Genomic DNA, 20,411 nt, shown 5'->3' with positions numbered 1-20,411 from the left:
TCACTTTATATGAATTTTAGTATGCTTGAGTGCAAACTCGTGTACAACAATTGGAATTTCGCATCAGGGTACTTCCTCCTCTAGTCAATAAGTATGCCAACCAAGGAGATTCTTTAGTGCCTTACAAGGTTCTGCGTAGATAGCTAAGGTCTGGAGTACAGGTTTTGTGGGTACACCTCTGGTAAACCCACCCGAGACTATAACTCGGCCACTAGGGCCACCTAGGGGTTTAAAGGCTTATTGCATACGCTAAATGCAATCGACGATGCCTGCGACAGTGAGTTAGGATTTTATTTTCTATTTGATTTGCTCGGGACTAGCAAATAATAAGTTTGGGGGTATTTGATAGACGCATTTATGTGTCTTATATAATCTCAATTGTATATATTATAGTGCTCGATTTTATATTTATTATGGCTTTTTATGTCCCTGTAGGTATTTTTTGAGAAATAAGCTTTTGCGGCGAAATTGGCTAAAGAGTGGTTTTTGCGCTCTTACTTTGGATAAGGGGTAACCTAATTACTAAGGGGTGACCTATTTCCAGGCATATGCTAAAGGGAGAACAGCACAGGATAGGGGGAGGTCACTTTCCTTCCCAAATTCAAAAGAAGAAAATTGGCGGGAAAACTAGCTTTCACGCCTGGCAGTTTAGGATTCGGATTTTTGAGGAGTTTTATGGAGATTAAATCACTGTAAATTCTTGGGCTGGACTTGCTAGAGGATAATAGGTCATATGCAAGTGATTTGGTCGATCTAATTGGGTTGGATAAGCCGTGAGAGCAAAACAGAGGAGATGGACATGTATATCGCGTTTCAGAGATTGCGTGAGAATTTGACGCCAGGATTTGTACGTATCAGGTTTAGTTTGAGTCCTAGATGGAGTATGACGCGTTTAGGGAGTTTGGGAAGAGCACGGACTCAACAGAAGCCGCACACAGAGAAATTACCGTAACTTGCTGCCAAAGAAAAAAAGAGATAAACCAAAAGAATTCGGGGAGATTTGATTCACCTGTTGGCTATAAATATCATTGATTCGAGCCCAGGAAGAGATTAGAAACCCTAGGGAGAAGTTTAGAGCCTCAGAAAAGTGTAAACAATCAACATCCAAACCTCTTTGCTGCTGCTGCCGCCATTGAAGACCTTCAAGAACACGAAGAACAGACACTTAAAGCCAGTCGTTCTTCAACTGTATCAACGACAGTGGTTGCACGGTCATAGAAAACGGAGACAGAAACAGTTTCTTTGTATCGTTTATCTGTGACACTTTCTGTGAGTCTTAAACTTCCTGTTTTAGTACTTCTTCATCTTTTAATCAACTTTTTGGCTATAATCATGTATCTTGAGCAAGTTATTAATATGAGGAGTAAACCCCATTGCTGAGGCGATGGAGGAAGCCATTTTTCCAATTATTATGTGGTAAATTCTATTTAATTTAATTTTCATATTTCTTTTATGATTATTTGCACTGAACTAAAATCGAATATAAGATTCTGATTAAGTGGTTGTGTTCTCAATTGATGGGTCATGCTTAGGTTAAGTCTTTTGATGGTCCATGATTTCGATTTACAACTATTGTTTTGAGTATCTACTTGTCTAGGCGAATATTAGAATAACTTCAAACGTAAAGAGTTGCATAAATATTGACTAGATTAAATCACATAAAAAATGGAGATTGGTGGAATCATGAGTCTCAGTGCTTTTTATAATCTTGATAACAATTTTTTTTAAGTTTTCTATTTTAATTTGAGTCTAAAATCGATTCTACATAATCCGAGTTGAACGAACTTTACTACCACTTAAAAACTACATCAATTTTTTTGGCGCCGCTGCCGGGGATTTGTATTAGGTTTTAGATTTATTTTATTTTTTAGAATTTTTGTTCTTTTTACCACTTTGGTATGTTTTGATTCTTTTCAGATTTCGAGCGAAGCTACAAGGAAAGAAAAAGTGCTATAAAAGGAAAGCATCGCCAAAGAAGGAATGAAAAGAGGAATCCGAAAGGAGTGAAGAAGAAGATTTTGTATATAGTTATTTTGGTTTATTTTTAGAAACTGTAAATAGGGTTTTAGTTTTTTTAATTTTTCTTTTTATTTTTGGACACTTTTTGGACTTTATTTTTGGACTGAACATTATTTTTTTAAAACCCTACGGAAGGGTTAAGATTAAATATAAACTGTTTGCAGGGAAGGACGACATTTACGATACTGTCTCGGCCCCTCGGGTTCGTACACTGACATCGGAGTCGGTGGCCTGAGTCGACTTCAACGGTTCATCGCCCGTCTGGTACGGGAGGTAAGACTCTATCCACCCACGAATCCCCTGTCAGTGGGTTTTATTTTGTGTGACAACTCACACCCCTGCAATAGAATGTCGAACTGGTATCACAATAGCCAATACAACGAATATCCGACTGAGTTTCAAAATGGACGTTACAATTTTAACCATAGTGTAAATAGTGATTGGGAACATCAACCTTTTCAAGGTTACGGCTCATACCATGGTGAGCCCAATTACTATACACACACACCCGGTCATACGAGCAAGAAAATAAGGATTATTATAGTACTAGTTCCTCGTCTTTGGACAATATAATGAAAATGTTGAAAACTAGTCCCTATTATGATCCTTCTGAACCTGTTCTTCCTCTAGAAGAGTCTCTCAAACAATTAACTGAGAATACAAATAGGTTTGTGTTAGAAATGAATAAACAAAATGCACCCATGAGTGAACCTTCTATACACGATACCATAAGGAAGTCTTGTGAATCGACTCAGAAAATGTTGTTAGAGGCCCAAGAAAGAACTGCTCAAAATAGTCTTAATTTCCAATATAATGTTTCCAATAATACCTTTGAAAATGAGGATAGTTATTCGCATAATCAAGATGACAAGGATAGGATTGGTAACACTACTTTAGATGAGGTTCAACCATTTTCATGCTATTATGATGATTATGACGAGGATAGTGTTGATGAAGAATTTGAAATATGTAGGCATGGTGATCAGGAATTTGTTACTCCAAATGAACTTTATGATGATAGTGTTATTTCTGGTTCAGATCCCGATAATTTTAATGATTATTCACCTATTCAAAAGGACGAGGATTTGATTAGAGATACCACTTCTTTAGATGATGTAGTATTTCCTTTTGATTACGAAGTCGATAATGGTTTAGAGGAACGAGTTTATTCTGAGAATATCGTTTTAGAGTCTAGCGATTTAGAAACAATGGTCTTAGACGAAGAAAATGAACTCGTACAACTATTAAATATTGGTGAGGATGCGTCACTTGAGTATAACCTAGAAGAAGAAATTGACTATTTTCAGGATTCCAACGTACTATAAATTAAGGAAATTGTAGCTGGTCTATCTAGAGATACCCAAAACTCTAAGTTTGGGGGTGATTATCATTCTCCATGTGCCTCAACCATTTTACAAGATTATCTTCACACACGTTTTCCTGAACCTAGTGATGTCCATAAGGAAGTTCAGTTATTAGAAACCCATCCTCTGGTTGATGTGGTTTACCCAGGCTATGATATCAAGATCGACTTTGTTTTCCCACCAAATATTTTTCAACCAATTGTGGGAACGCATAAATTTCAGATGTGTTAATTATTCAGTTTTGAGACTAAACCTAATTACTTTAAGAGATTAGGGTTGATACATTTGCTTAAGATTGACCACCAGTTTCATCGTGGTCGATTGTGTGAGTCAAAACTGATTGACTTTAAGGATCCTCAATTATTCAGGTTATTATTATGTGCTTTTAAATTTTTACTTGAGTTTCTTCAGACTCTAATACCTGAACCGGATCTTATCTTTGAGGAATTCCAACCCATGAAAATATTTTATTTGGACTCAGTTATGGAACCTGAACCTGAACCACATCTAGATGTAGTTGTCTTAAACAGGAAACTAGACAAGGGTGCGCTTTATTTGTTAATTTTCTTGGCAGGTTGCAGATTCCTTTTATTTGTGATAGCTCTATTTGGTTTTGATGACCCACAGAAATTTCGGCTATTACTTTTTGATTCTATGAGGTGACTAATCCTTTCTTAGTCTGGCTGAAGACTTTAAACTTAGCACTTCTTGGGAGGTAACCCAACATTCATGCGACACGGTAATATCTTTCCTTATCTCTTTTGCTTCAAATGATAACAGTTTCTCCTTGTTCATGCTTTTAATTTCATCTTTAGAACATTGAGGACAATGTTAGATTTAAGTTTGGGGGTATGGGAGAAACTTTTTAGTTGCAGTATGAATAAATAAACTCCAGAACCTAGAAATTTATGCCTATTGAGGGTTGCACTAACTAATCTAAGTGGATGGAAGCATTTTGATCGTAGGAGTTGAGGAACCAATCTGATTAGATGGAAACATCTAAAGAGTCTATTCACAAAAGCACAGAGCTCAGGTGTTAGAAATAACATGATAGTTTCACCATATCTCGTTGAGTCCTTTTCACTTCTATTTTTATTTTATTTTATTTTTAAACTATGTTTCTCTAAGTGATAGGTGGGGCCCACGATTCAAGTTGTTACCAATGCTAGGGTGAATTAGAGTGATTGAGATATCATGAAAAAAAAGAAAAAAAAAGTTGAAAAAAGAAAAAAAAAAAGAGAGATGAAAAAAAAATGGTAGTTACCAAAAAGTTGAAAAAAAAAAAGAAAAAAAATTTTTGAGACCAGACCATTTGACCAAAAGGAATAAATTCAATAAAGTCGACCACTGGTACCCTTGTATATGCCAGTTGTGTTGACCTAGAGTTAGGTTATCGACCACTGGTACCCTTGTATATGCCAGTGTGTTGATATTAGTCGGACTAGTATCTCAATCCATTAGGATAGTTTCATTTTGGCGGAGGCCTTCAGACAGATATGGGAAACGCCATTCACTTAGTAAACATCAAAACCATATATGTTTTTCTATATCCATCTTCTTGATCTATCCATGTGATTAGTTTTGACTACGAATATGTTGTCCATAGTGCAACTATCTGAGTAGAGCTCTGTCACTTTATATGAATTTTAGTATGCTTGAGTGCAAACTCGTGTACAACAATTGGAATTTCGCATCAGGGTACTTCCTCCTCTAGTCAATAAGTATGCCAACCAAGGAGATTCTTTAGTGCCTTACAAGGTTCTGCGTAGATAGCTAAGGTCTGGAGTACAGGTTTTGTGGGTACACCTCTGGTAAACCCACCCGAGACTATAACTCGGCCACTAGGGCCACCTAGGGGTTTAAAGGCTTATTGCATACGCTAAATGCAATCGACGATGCCTGCGACAGTGAGTTAGGATTTTATTTTCTATTTGATTTGCTCGGGACTAGCAAATAATAAGTTTGGGGGTATTTGATAGACGCATTTATGTGTCTTATATAATCTCAATTGTATATATTATTAGTGCTCGATTTTATATTTATTATGGCTTTTTATGTCCCTGTAGGTATTTTTTGAGAAATAAGCTTTTGCGGCGAAATTGGCTAAAGAGTGGTTTTTGCGCTCTTACTTTGGATAAGGGGTAACCTAATTACTAAGGGGTGACCTATTTCCAGGCATATGCTAAAGGGAGAACAGCACAGGATAGGGGGAGGTCACTTTCCTTCCCAAATTCAAAAGAAGAAAATTGGCGGGAAAACTAGCTTTCACGCCTGGCAGTTTAGGATTCGGATTTTTGAGGAGTTTTATGGAGATTAAATCACTGTAAATTCTTGGGCTGGACTTGCTAGAGGATAATAGGTCATATGCAAGTGATTTGGTCGATCTAATTGGGTTGGATAAGCCGTGAGAGCAAAACAGAGGAGATGGACATGTATATCGCGTTTCAGAGATTGCGTGAGAATTTGACGCCAGGATTTGTACGTATCAGGTTTAGTTTGAGTCCTAGATGGAGTATGACGCGTTTAGGGAGTTTGGGAAGAGCACGGACTCAACAGAAGCCGCACACAGAGAAATTACCGTAACTTGCTGCCAAAGAAAAAAAGAGATAAACCAAAAGAATTCGGGGAGATTTGATTCACCTGTTGGCTATAAATATCATTGATTCGAGCCCAGGAAGAGATTAGAAACCCTAGGGAGAAGTTTAGAGCCTCAGAAAAGTGTAAACAATCAACATCCAGGAACCTCTTCTGCTGCTGCTGCCGCCATTGAAGACCTTCAAGAACACGAAGAACAGACACTTAAAGCCAGTCGTTCTTCAACTGTATCAACGACAGTGGTTGCACGGTCATAGAAAACGGAGACAGAAACAGTTTCTTTGTATCGTTTATCTGTGACACTTTCTGTGAGTCTTAAACTTCCTGTTTTAGTACTTCTTCATCTTTTAATCAACTTTTTGGCTATAATCATGTATCTTGAGCAAGTTATTAATATGAGGAGATAAACCCCATTGCTGAGGCGATGGAGGAAGCCATTTTTCCAATTATTATGTGGTAAATTCTATTTAATTTAATTTTCATATTTCTTTTATGATTATTTGCACTGAACTAAAATCGAATATAAGATTCTGATTAAGTGGTTGTGTTCTCAATTGATGGGTCATGCTTAGGTTAAGTCTTTTGATGGTCCATGATTTCGATTTACAACTATTGTTTTGAGTATCTACTTGTCTAGGCGAATATTAGAATAACTTCAAACGTAAAGAGTTGCATAAATATTGACTAGATTAAATCACATAAAAAATGGAGATTGGTGGAATCATGAGTCTCAGTGCTTTTTATAATCTTGATAACAATTTTTTTTTAAGTTTTCTATTTTAATTTGAGTCTAAAATCGATTCTACATAATCCGAGTTGAACGAACTTTACTACCACTTAAAAACTACATCAATTTTTGGCGCCGCTGCCGGGGATTTGTATTAGGTTTTAGATTTATTTTATTTCTTTTAGAATTTTTGTTCTTTTTTACCACTTTGGTATGTTTTGATTCTTTTCAGATTTCGAGCGAAGCTACAAGGAAAGAAAAAGTGCTATAAAAGGAAAGCATCGCCAAAGAAGGAATGAAAAGAGGAATCCGAAAGGAGTGAAGAAGAAGATTTTGTATATAGTTATTTTGGTTTATTTTTAGAAACTGTAAATAGGGTTTTAGTTTTTGTAATTTTTCTTTTTATTTTTGGACACTTTTTGGACTTTATTTTTGGACTGAACATTATTTTTTTAAAACCCTACGGAAGGGTTAAGATTAAATATAAACTGTTTGCAGGGAAGGACGACATTTACGATACTGTCTCGGCCCCTCGGGTTCGTACACTGACATCGGAGTCGGTGGCCTGAGTCGACTTCAACGGTTCATCGCCCGTCTGGTACGGGAGGTAAGACTCTATCCACCCACGAATCCCCTGTCAGTGGGTTTTATTTTGTGTGACAACTCACACCCCTGCAATAGAATGTCGAACTGGTATCACAATAGCCAATACAACGAATATCCGACTGAGTTTCAAAATGGACGTTACAATTTTAACCATAGTGTAAATAGTGATTGGGAACATCAACCTTTTCAAGGTTACGGCTCATACCATGGTGAGCCCAATTACTATACACACACACCCGGTCATACGAGCAAGAAAATAAGGATTATTATAGTACTAGTTCCTCGTCTTTGGACAATATAATGAAAATGTTGAAAACTAGTCCCTATTATGATCCTTCTGAACCTGTTCTTCCTCTAGAAGAGTCTCTCAAACAATTAACTGAGAATACAAATAGGTTTGTGTTAGAAATGAATAAACAAAATGCACCCATGAGTGAACCTTCTATACACGATACCATAAGGAAGTCTTGTGAATCGACTCAGAAAATGTTGTTAGAGGCCCAAGAAAGAACTGCTCAAAATAGTCTTAATTTCCAATATAATGTTTCCAATAATACCTTTGAAAATGAGGATAGTTATTCGCATAATCAAGATGACAAGGATAGGATTGGTAACACTACTTTAGATGAGGTTCAACCATTTTCATGCTATTATGATGATTATGACGAGGATAGTGTTGATGAAGAATTTGAAATATGTAGGCATGGTGATCAGGAATTTGTTACTCCAAATGAACTTTATGATGATAGTGTTATTTCTGGTTCAGATCCCGATAATTTTAATGATTATTCACCTATTCAAAAGGACGAGGATTTGATTAGAGATACCACTTCTTTAGATGATGTAGTATTTCCTTTTGATTACGAAGTCGATAATGGTTTAGAGGAACGAGTTTATTCTGAGAATATCGTTTTAGAGTCTAGCGATTTAGAAACAATGGTCTTAGACGAAGAAAATGAACTCGTACAACTATTAAATATTGGTGAGGATGCGTCACTTGAGTATAACCTAGAAGAAGAAATTGACTATTTTCAGGATTCCAACGTACTATAAATTAAGGAAATTGTAGCTGGTCTATCTAGAGATACCCAAAACTCTAAGTTTGGGGGTGATTATCATTCTCCATGTGCCTCAACCATTTTACAAGATTATCTTCACACACGTTTTCCTGAACCTAGTGATGTCCATAAGGAAGTTCAGTTATTAGAAACCCATCCTCTGGTTGATGTGGTTTACCCAGGCTATGATATCAAGATCGACTTTGTTTTCCCACCAAATATTTTTCAACCAATTGTGGGAACGTATAAATTTCAGATGTGTCAATTATTCAGTTTTGAGACTAAACCTAATTACTTTAAGAGATTAGGGTTGATACATTTGCTTAAGATTGACCACCAGTTTCATCGTGGTCGATTGTGTGAGTCAAAACTGATTGACTTTAAGGATCCTCAATTATTCAGGTTATTATTATGTGCTTTTAAATTTTTACTTGAGTTTCTTCAGACTCTAATACCTGAACCGGATCTTATCTTTGAGGAATTCCAACCCATGAAAATATTTTATTTGGACTCAGTTATGGAACCTGAACCTGAACCACATCTAGATGTAGTTGTCTTAAACAGGAAACTAGACAAGGGTGCGCTTTATTTGTTAATTTTCTTGGCAGGTTGCAGATTCCTTTTATTTGTGATAGCTCTATTTGGTTTTGATGACCCACAGAAATTTCGGCTATTACTTTTTGATTCTATGAGGTGACTAATCCTTTCTTAGTCTGGCTGAAGACTTTAAACTTAGCACTTCTTGGGAGGTAACCCAACATTCATGCGACACGGTAATATCTTTCCTTATCTCTTTTGCTTCAAATGATAACAGTTTCTCCTTGTTCATGCTTTTAATTTCATCTTTAGAACATTGAGGACAATGTTAGATTTAAGTTTGGGGGTATGGGAGAAACTTTTTAGTTGCAGTATGAATAAATAAACTCCAGAACCTAGAAATTTATGCCTATTGAGGGTTGCACTAACTAATCTAAGTGGATGGAAGCATTTTGATCGTAGGAGTTGAGGAACCAATCTGATTAGATGGAAACATCTAAAGAGTCTATTCATAAAAGCACAGAGCTCAGGTGTTAGAAATAACATGATAGTTTCACCATATCTCGTTGAGTCCTTTTCACTTCTATTTTTATTTTATTTTATTTTTAAACTATGTTTCTCTAAGTGATAGGTGGGGCCCACGATTCAAGTTGTTACCAATGCTAGGGTGAATTAGAGTGATTGAGATATCATGAAAAAAAAAGAAAAAAAAAGTTGAAAAAAGAAAAAAGAGAGATGAAAAAAAACTGGTAGTTACCAAAAAGTTGAAAAAAAAAAGAAAAAAAATTTTGAGACCAGACCATTTGACCAAAAGGAATAAATTCAATAAAGTCGACCACTGGTACCCTTGTATATGCCAGTTGTGTTGACCTAGAGTTAGGTTATCGACCACTGGTACCCTTGTATATGCCAGTGTGTTAATATTAGTCGGACTAGTATCTCAATCCATTAGGATAGTTTCATTTTGGCGGAGGCCTTCAGACAGATATGGGAAATGCCATTCACTTAGTAAACATCAAAACCATATATGTTTTTCTATATCCATCTTCTTGATCTATCCATGTGATTAGTTTTGACTCCGAATATGTTGTCCATAGTGCAACTATCTGAGTAGAGCTCTGTCACTTTATATGAATTTTAAAAGGGATTTTTAACAAACTGCCACACTTGCAAATCCCGATTCAAGAAAATGCCACCGTTTTTTTCAGAATTTATTAAATGCCACAAACGTTAGTTTTTCCGTCAGGACCCACACACTTGGTCTTTTTAGCTGACTCGGTCAAAATAATCTGTCGCGATTTACATATTTACCCTTGAAAATCCTATTATACTAGTCATGGGTTCACCATCTTTCCCCGTTAGTTCTTTCTTCTTCCTCTTTCCCCTGTTCTTCTCTTCTCGTGTTTCCGTGAGAAGATTTTGTGATTATGATATCAGAAACTTAAGAGAAACGTTAAGAGTTGGTTGTCGGTGATGCTGTTGTGATTGTTTGAGCACGGGATGAAGAGGATGGAGTTGCTGCTGTAGATCGAACCTATTAGGGTCTGCAGATTGTGTTAAAATTGAAATTAGGCTTTGATTTTGGTCGGATTAATGGGTTTTTTGTTTTCTAATCATATCTGACTAATGGGTTTCCATCAGGATTTGAAATTGAGATTGAAATTTTTCTTTCATTATTTTTTTCTGAGTTTGAAATTGAAAGTAGGGTTTGATTTTCTCACTAATGGTTTCATTTCAAACTCAGGCGAAAAATAAATCAAAGACTTAGTTAAGGTTTCTGGATTTGAATAAAGGGAATTAGTTAGTGAACTGCATGAATGATGAAGGAGATGGAATTGTGGAGTTATGAATTGGTGAGGGTTCTATTTTGACTGAAGAGAATTTTGGGTTTGTGAGAAATTGATCACAAAATCGATCAATTGATAATGGGTTTTTACTGTTACGAGGAAGGGAGAAGGATTTATTGATTGAATCTCTGTTTGCAGTGAAAATATAGGGTTTCATGAGAAGAACTCAGGGAAGGATTTGGGATGGCTATTTGGTGTTGGTTGAAGTCGAACCGAGCTAGCAGTGAAGATTGGTTAATTGTAAGAGGTTAGATTTTGGGTCTGAGGTAATTTTCTTCAATCAATTGAATTGAATTTCTGTTACTGTGATGAGTTATAGAGTTTAGGTAATTATTGTATTAATTTTGAATTGAAGAATTAAATGGATGATGTTGTTGACCTTGAGAATCTTAGGATGTCTGAGTTGATAGGAATTGATGTTGAGGCTATGTTAATGTGGAGAGCTGATGTGTTGAGCTGAGCTGAAGGTGATGGCTGCAGAGAAAGACAAACAGATATGAATGTTGTTGCTATAGGATTGAGTTGAATTAGAGATTGGAGAAGATGCAGTTGCAATGGTGAATCATACAAGATGAGATGGTGCTAGTGATTGTTGCTAAGGGACGTGAGTTACAGCTGAATTTGCAAGTAGATGAGCAGAAGCTGAATATGGATAAAGTAACTGATTCAGCAGAAGCTGCAGTCGCATTAGCAACTTTATGATAACTAATTTTTGAGTGAAGTACAATGTTCTATATCAATTCTAAATGTAATTTTGTTTTTTATTTCAGCAGATGAGGTGCGGAAGGTTGCTGATGCTGGTGCCGAAAGAAGGAAGAATGAAAGCCATGAAACAAGTACCACCGGGGTTGAGGGTCTAAACTGAATATCCTAGTTACTTCGTTGTTGTTGTGCTAGAGATAGTGGAGGATGATACTGCCAAGTATCCTAGCTATGTTTTGAGTTTTGTGTTTTCTTTTTTTGTTCTGAAATCTGCTCAGTGGTGATTTTAAGTACATAATAAGGAAAATGTAAGTTTAGGCGCATCGTTTTTTATGTTAGTGTGATTGCTTCTTTGTACTTGTAGAAATCTATGTGAATGGAAATGCACTTTGTTTTCGCTTTTGACACTAGAATCTGTTGTGAAGTGCAAATGAATCAAATGATGTTGTTGCTGCTGGATGAGCACAACGCGGTCTATTTGTTCGATGAAATGACCCAAAGAAGACATGAACTGTAGTGAGATATTTCAAGGGTGTAAATGTCTTTTTCTAAGCTGAACTACTGCCACCTATGCACTAACGGATGTAAACTTTTGCTTGGAAAAAAACTGGATGGAAAAGGTCAAATGTGTGGCACTAAATAAATTCTGAAAAAAACGGTGGCACTTTCTTAAACACGAAATTGAAAGTGTGGCACTTTATTAAAATGCTTGAGTGCAAACTCGTGTACAACAATTGGAATTTCGCATCAGGGTACTTCCTCTTGTAGTCAATAAGTATGCCAACCAAGGAGATTCTTTAGTGCCTTCCAAGGTTCTGCGTAGATAGCTAAGGTCTGGAGTACAGGTTTTGTGGGTACACCTCTGGTAAACCCACCCGAGACTATAACTCGTCCACCTAGGGGTTTAAAGGCTTATTGCATACGCTAAATGCAATCGACGATGCCTTGCGACAGTGAGTTAGGATTTTATTTTCTATTTGATTTGCTCGGGACTAGCAAATAATAAGTTTGGGGGTATTTGATAGACGCATTTATGTGTCTTATATAATCTCAATTGTATATATTATTAGTGCTCGATGTTATATTTATTATGGCTTTTTATGTCCCTGTAGGTATTTTTGGAGAAATAAGCTTTTGCGACGAAATTGGCTAAAGAGTGGTTTTTTCGCTCTTACTTTGGATAAGGGGTAACCTAATTACTAAGGGGTGACCTATTTCCAGGCAGATGCTAAAGGGAGAACAGCACAGGATAGGGGGAGGTCACTTTCCTTCCCAAATTCAAAAGAAGAAAATTGGCGGGAAAACTAGCTTTCACGCCTGGCAGTTTAGGATTCGGATTTTTGAGGAGTTTTATGGAGATTAAATCACTGGAAATTCTTGGGCTGGACTTGCTAGAGGATAATAGGTCATATGCAAGTGATTTGGTCGATCTAATTGGGCTGGATAAGCCGTGAGAGCAAAACAGAGGAGATGGACATGTATATCGCGTTTCAGAGATTGCGTGAGAATTTGACGCCAGGATTTGTACGTATCAGGTTTAGTTTGAGTCCTAGCTGGAGTATGACGCGTTTAGGGAGTTTGGGAAGAGCACGGACTCAACAGAAGCCGCACACAGAGAAATTCCCGTAACTTGCTACCAAAGAAAAAAAGAGATAAACCAAAAGAATTCGGGGAGATTTGATTCACCTGTTGTCTATAAATATCATTGATTCGAGCCCAGGAAGAGATTAGAAACCCTAGGAAGAAGTTTAGATCCTCAGAAAAGTGTAAACAATCAACATCCAGGAACCTCTTCTGCTGCTGCTGCCACCATTGAAGACCTTCAAGAACACGAAGAACAGACACTTAAAGCCAGTCGTTCTTCAACTGTATCAACGACAGTGGTTGCACGGTCATAGAAAACGGAAACAGAAACAGTTTCTTTGTAACGTTTATCTGTGACACTTTCTGTGAGTCTTAAACTTCCTGTTTTAGTACTTCTTCATCTTTTAATCAATTTTTTGGCTATAATCATGTATCTTGAGCAAGTTATTAATATGAGGAGCTAAACCCACTTCTTCATCTTTTAATCAACTTTTTGGCTATAATCATGTATCTTGAGCAAGTTATTAATATGAGGAGCTAAACCCCATTGCTGAGGCGATGGAGGAAGCCATTTTTCCAATTATTATGTGGTAAATTCTATTTAATTTAATTTTCGTAATTCTTTTATGATTATTTGCACTGAACTAAAATCGAATATATGATTCTGATTAAGTGGTTGTGTTCTCAATTGATGGGTCATGCTTAGGTTAAGTCTTTTGATGGTCCATGCTTTCGATTTACAACTATTGTTTTGAGTATCTACTTGTCTAGGCGAATATTAGAATCACTTCAAACGTAAAGAGTTGCATAAATATTGACTAGATTAAATCACATAAAAAATGGAGATTGGTGGAATCCTGAGTCTCAGTGCTTTTTATAATCTTGATAACAATTTCTTTTTAAGTTTTCTATTCTAATTTGAGTCTAAAATCGAGTCTACATAATCCGAGTTGAACGAACTTTACTACCACTTAAAAACTACATCAAACAGTCCAATGGCAATGTATAGCCATCTTAGAAGAAGTAAAGTTATTGGCTAAGAATTTAGCCTCTTTTCTAGGTTTTCAGTGTGTAGATAGGAGAGCTAACAAGGTGGCGGACTTGTTAGCAAAGAAGGGAAGAGGTTCCGAGAATACAACTTCCTGAAATGAAGAATCTCCTAGTTTTTTAATTCCTTCAATTGCTTTTAACACTGTAAAAGCATATGCATCTTGTAACTTAAACATAAATCTCCATGTAACTGCTTTCGCTGATGTTAACCCTAGAGATTCGGCCATTGGAAGAGCCATTCTTCAAGAAATGGACTCCGAAGAGCCTGAATCCGCAGATTAACGGATGCCTTCCAACATAAGTCTTACTTCCAAAAAAAACAAAAAAAACTAGAATAAGTTCTTTTGGAATATAATTGTACCCCTTATATAGCTAACACTGCTGCTCATGCTCTACCGGTCTTTGCAATTTCAAACAACGTCCAACACTGGTGGACTTCATCACAAATTTCCAGCTGCATTCTCATCTCAACACATGGCACGTCGAAGATCGTAGTTAAAGGTCAAACACATTGGTAGTACTGTTTGACAAATGGGTGAAACCCCAGTTCACTGCGCTTCTTTTTTTATTCGTATTGATGGACCACCACATTTAATAACAGAGAAAAGGGAATTACAAGGATAATGATTCATGAACCCTGAAGCCAAAATGTCCCAAACTATATTGCAATTGACTTTGTTTTTGTTCACATAATCCAAAGAAAAGATAGAAGTGTTTTAAGATTTTTGAGATGTTGGCATAGCCAGAGATACTCCTTGACTTGGTAAATCCTTCCATTGTTGAGTCACAGTTTTGATCTGTGTGTAAAATTGCATACCGGCTTTGCCTGAAAGTACAGGGTAAAGATTTAATCATTTTTGACAAAAGCAGCAACGAAAGTATTTCAGAAGGAGAGAAAACAGAACGCACATCTAAAACACCAAAAGCACCCTTACCATAGAAATTGAGATCACCAGCAAAAGATGCCTTCGCTCCAGTGAATGAGAAAAATGGCAAAGGAACTGGTATTGGCACGTTAATACCCACCTAAGAAGACAATTGGATAAAGTTCCATCACAGTATTCATGATGATTGAAGCCGAATCCAAGAGCAAAAAACTCAAATCGATTTTATTTTCTCAGTAATTGAACTAAGCAACTGTTTTGATTTTCTATACTAGGATAAGTTATTGGATCTACACAAAAAAAGTATAATTAAAGGGTTCACAGACCTGGCCTGCTTCAATATCGTTCTGGAATTTCCTTGCAGCAACACCAGATGTGGTAAATATTGATGCTCCATTACCATATCTACGATACAACAAATTCAATTATAATACATGAACTCAACAAAATTAGCGGAAAAGAGAAGCAGTCAGAGATTGAGAAATACTTGTTTTTGTTGACAATGTCAATAGCCTCTTCTAGGCTGTCAGCCTAATGTTGGATGGGAAGCAAGAAAGACAAAAAGATGTTAATAAACTTTAACTTGATCCACAAAGAGGCCTTGATATTGAAACAAATATATCATTGGTAATTAGCAAATCGTACCTGCATGCAAAGCAGAACAGGACCAAAGATTTCCTCCTGTCCGACAAAATAGCATATAGATTACAAACTACAGTCAATCATTCTTTCAAACAGAGAGTCAATGAAATTCGGGCCGGTTTCATTCCAAAAATAACAAAAAGGATAAAGATAACAAGAACTGTCTACCTCATAGCACTCCATGTTGCTATTTACATTTGATAAAATGGTAGGACCGACAAAGTTGCCATTCTCATAACCCGGAACCTATTTTGCATCAAAAAAGATTAAACCTAATTATATATCTCAAGCAACATTGCATTGAAGTAGTATGGGAAATGTCTATGTAGAAGAAGAAATCATGCAATCCAAGATACCCTATCTGGCTACCAGTAAGTAAAATGTGACAATCCTAACTTAGGTTCAAGGAAAACACTTAACATCAAGGAAGAAGAAAGTAAGGTCCAGGTAATTAATACCGACTGGGAACAATATTTAATCAGCGTTTCTATTTATTTTTAAGGATGTAGATAGATACCACAACATTTCTCCCATCAAGTACAAGTGTGGCACCACTTGCAACGCCAGTTTGTATTAATCTGCATATTCTGTCCTTCGCCTGTGCATCAAGAAATCATGTTTAAAGCAACAGGAAAACATAGAATGTGATATGCTCATAGAAGTGCACTCAGTCTCTAGTAACGATGTGAACATACAAGACATATTTTGAAAAGAAGCAAACACATTTTAAAGCATGATGGTCAAAATGATTGTTCAGGTTAAATTCTTTAAATTAGAAGCTTTAAGTACCTGTCTGCTAATCACTGGACCAAGGTCTGCATCAGGCTCAGATCCAGCATTTACTTTAAGAGAATTGGCACGCTCCACCAGCCCTTCTAGCCTGGAAAGTCAGTTATTCAGTAAGTGTATGTCAAGAATTTCGAAGTACAACCTAGAACCCATAAGTAAACTACTGAATGCATTACTAAATCATAATACCATGGTTTTGAGTCTCCAACAAAAACAACCGTGCTGAGCGCCATGCATCTCTGCCCGGCAGCTCCAAATCCAGCAGCAACAAGGGCATTCAATGTAGCATCTATGCTTGCATCAGGCATGACAATAGCATGATTTTTGGCTCCCATGTTTGACTGCAGACAGAATTCCGTAAGGTAACTGATTCACTTGGAACTCGAATTACGCTTGTTTTAAAGGAACATATTGTCTTCATACCGAACTTTCGTCAGAAAAATAAATTACAAAGGAAAAGCATGAATACAACTAAGAAGATACCCTTTCAGAAAAATAAAAAGAAGCTCTTATTCCAGTTTTACCTGAACACGTTTCCCCTTAGCTGCTGCTCTTGCATATATATGCATGCCAGCCTAGAAACAGATAAGAAAAATGAGGAAGTATATCATCGCTATTGACCAATCAAAAGGGGTTTGCAGGAAGAAATGGATGACTAAGTGATGTTTGCACAGAGATGAACTGGAGTTCCATATCACTCAGTTGAGCAACACTCAAACATAAGTAGCAGTGGTTGTATTCTGAGGTTGGACTTACTGTATTTGAACCAACAAAGGATATAGCCTTGATGTCGCCATGATCACAAATATTATTTACAGTGTCCTGCCAGATTCCATAACAGAAAAATTTATCAGAGATAGTAAATCTAATCATCCAAATAAACATCCAGGATATCCAAGCAATAGAACATTGCACAACTAATTTAAAAGGCGTACTTCAGCCCATAAAATCTTACGTTGGAGCCATGAACAATGTTTAACACACCACTAGGCAAACCAGCTTCCATAGCCAGTTCAGCGAGTATCATAGAAGCTCCTGAGAGAACAAATTTACAAATGAAGGTAGCTGTAAAAAGCTAAAAAGTAAAGGGAATAGCAGTGAGAGGGAACTTCGTTGTCAGATCCCAAATGGTTAGTGCGGTCACTTAATGACTGACCAATGAATACTTTAAACTTGATCGTTTCAGCCAATGGATGACATGATTCAAATGCTATATCTAAAGAAGTAATTTCTTATAGTATATACAGAATAGCTAGACACTGCAGTAATTAAGTATTTGTAAACATGGCAGTAGGAGAGTAACAAAACCTGGATCTTTTTCTGATGGCTTTAAAATGAAAGTATTTCCGCATGTAACTGCCATTGGGAACATCTGCAGATTAATATGCCATTGGATAGTTATAAAGAAATGTTTTCTCAGTATTCATGTTAGTGTGGGGAACAAGATAAAGAGTACGGAAGAATCAAGCATTCGTACCCATAAGGGGATCATCGCAGGAAAATTGAAAGGGCATATTCCAGCACAAACCCCTAGAGGTTCTCTGATACTGTAAGTATCGATTCCGTTTGACACATTGGAAACAAACTCCCCCATTTGCAGACTTGCCATTCCACAGGCATGCTCAACCACCTCTGCGATTAACAAACACAAGCTATTAAACAGACACAAAACAGATATATATATATATAGATAGATAGAATCTTGCCTTAATAACAAATACGAAATATATCTCTTTACAAAGAAGCACACTAACCTAACCCACGGAACACATCACCATGGGCATCCTTCAGAGTTTTCCCCTGCTCTGTGGTTATATTCATAGCAAGTTTATCCTGAATCACAAATACAACATCAATCACAATAAATTATCGACTGAAGTGAATATATAATATTGACTAATGTAAGCAAGTGGTAGCCAAGACTGTATTACAATGGGAAGACCTAAGGAGGTCATGGGATTCAAGTACGCGTGGATTGTCAGATGAGCCTAAGTTAACTTCTCGTTAAACCCATGTATATATCTCAACAAATACTGTTAATTTGGTCTTACCTAGAGCTAAGCAAGTCTTATACCAGAGTAGTAATCGCGAATATAAATTGAATTCTAAAAGCAAGTGTATTACTTCAATCATCACTGAATAGCTCACCATATCTCTACGAATAAGCTCTTGCAGTTTAAACATTATCCTTTGGCGTGAAGTAATAGGGGTGTTTCTCCATGACGGGAATGCTTGTTTTGCAGCACTAACGGCAGCTTTAAACTCCTCATTTGTTGTCAATGGAACTTGTGAAACAACCTCCTGAGTAGCCTATTCAACAAGTACAACACTAAATCTTTCAAAATTAACAACAAAAAAAAGATGAATTTCTACTAATATAATTTACCCAAATTTTCTTCAAAAAAAAATAAAGAAAAGGAAAATAAATGAATGAATAATAATACTGATCTTACTGGATTAATAACATCAATCGTGGAACTTGCTTGGGAGTCCACAAATTCACCACCAATCAGATTACGAACTCTCAGCTATTAGAAATTTCATTAATCACAAACAAAAACAGTCTACTAGTGAGGTCGATCGCTAAAAAAAACTCAACACACAATAAATTGATAAACAATTTCCTACAACTGAAAATTAGAGAGAGAGAGAGAGAGTTACAGGAGAAGATTGAGTAGTAGTTGAGAAATGGGAAATTCCTCCAAGAGCAGAAGGAATCTGAGATTTCATTGGTTTGATCAAACTTCTACCTGAAAAAAGAAAATTAATTATTCTTCTTGTCAATTAAATGAACGAATAATAATAATTTAGGGCTAAGATTCAGCTCTATCAGTGAAGATCATAATGAATAAAACCGATTCACCTCGTCGAAGCGATAACTTCAACATTTTGTTGTGTTTTGTTTTAGTGTCTTCTTCCTATCTCAAAGCACTTCCTATACACTTGCCCTGAACTCTGCCTACTCTACCGTAAAGTGGTATAAGCATATAATTTTAGTAGTCTGTACTAAGAATCCGCATGATTATCTAGGCCCACGTGCTTACATTATCTTATGTATGTATCACCATCTACTCATACGTTTTTGTTTTTATCTTCATTTTCCGGAAATGGTCAAATGATTAGCCGAACCCACATAAGTGGTTGCCAAAAATCATAGGAGCAAGAAGACACTTATCACTTTGGAATAGGAGCAAATTTCGAAATATACAGCTAGAAGATCTCCAACAACAATTAAACAGTCTTCAAAAGCCGTCTTTGGATGGTACAGACAACACTAAAGCAGTCCAAGAAGTGGAAAAGGAGTTTGAAGAAGGGCACCAGCGTGAAGAGCTTTTTTTTACAAGCAAAAGTCAAGGGGTATTTTCTTTCATGAAGCAGATCAAAACATTAAACACTTTCATCTTCAAGCAAATCGAAGATGGTCAAGAAATCGAATTGAAGCTTTAAAAAGACAAGATGGTACTTGGTGAAGTGGAAAGGACAATCTAGAAGCATTGTTATCAAATCACTTCATAGATATAATGACTACCTCGAATCCAAATACTAATGATGAGTTATTCAATCTTCTGCCTTGTTGCATCACAGATGAAGACAATGATTTTCTCACAAAAATGCCAAATGAAGAAGAAATATGCAACACACTGAAGCAAATGCAACCATGGAAAGCGCCCGACCAGACGGCTTCCCTCCCGGTTTCTTCCAAGCAAATTGGGAAACGATTAAAGATGACGTCATCAATATGGTACAAAGTTTCTTCCGTACATGTAGATTGCTCAAGAAGATAAATAGAACAAATTTCTGTCTCATTCCAAAGTGCAAGCTTCCACAAACCCCTGGGGATTATCGTCCGCATTATGTAATTCTACATACAAGCTTATATCGAGAATTTTAGCTAATCGTCTAAAGAGGCAGTTAGAAAAAATTATCTCCCCCATGCAAGCAGTTTTCGTGCCTGGGAGACAAATAGGTGATAACATAACTCTTGCTCATGAACTGATCCATTGTAT

At 36.6% G+C, this 20,411-nt stretch overlaps 1 protein-coding gene across 1 annotated transcript; it reads right to left on the bottom strand.

Annotated features, from left to right (window-relative positions):
• Positions 1-14,610: 14,610 nt before the first annotated feature.
• Positions 14,611-19,418, bottom strand: LOC113349691 (methylmalonate-semialdehyde dehydrogenase [acylating], mitochondrial-like). Its single transcript, XM_026593712.1, has 19 exons — positions 19,268-19,418; positions 19,066-19,154; positions 18,858-18,932; positions 18,553-18,714; positions 18,159-18,237; positions 17,882-18,036; positions 17,713-17,776; positions 17,360-17,439; positions 17,161-17,226; positions 16,929-16,979; positions 16,594-16,745; positions 16,405-16,495; positions 16,133-16,213; positions 15,784-15,861; positions 15,619-15,654; positions 15,461-15,504; positions 15,300-15,378; positions 15,025-15,115; positions 14,611-14,915 (listed from the first exon to the last, which is right to left on the bottom strand). Exons 1-19 carry the CDS (start codon positions 19,290-19,292, stop codon positions 14,806-14,808), a joined length of 1,608 nt encoding a protein of 535 aa, XP_026449497.1. The 5' UTR covers positions 19,293-19,418; the 3' UTR covers positions 14,611-14,805.
• Between the last annotated feature and the right edge of the window lie 993 nt (positions 19,419-20,411).

This window comes from Papaver somniferum, chromosome 2 (assembly GCF_003573695.1).
Source record: "Papaver somniferum cultivar HN1 chromosome 2, ASM357369v1, whole genome shotgun sequence".
NCBI lineage: Eukaryota > Viridiplantae > Streptophyta > Magnoliopsida > Ranunculales > Papaveraceae > Papaver > Papaver somniferum.
The sequence above is the reverse complement of the archived record's forward strand: the minus strand, read 5'-3'. Positions and strand labels throughout refer to the sequence as shown.

Excerpts from the sequence above, each read along its gene's own strand:
- LOC113349691 (XM_026593712.1), bottom strand. The coding sequence starts at position 19,292 with ATGTTGAAGTTATCGCTTCGACGAG. Across the intron at positions 17,440-17,712 it reads GCCATCAGAAAAAGATCCAG|GAGCTTCTATGATACTCGCT; the intron begins GTTTTGTTACTC and ends TTGTTCTCTCAG. Across the intron at positions 16,980-17,160 it reads CCTTTGTTGGTTCAAATACA|GCTGGCATGCATATATATGC; the intron begins GTAAGTCCAACC and ends ATCTGTTTCTAG.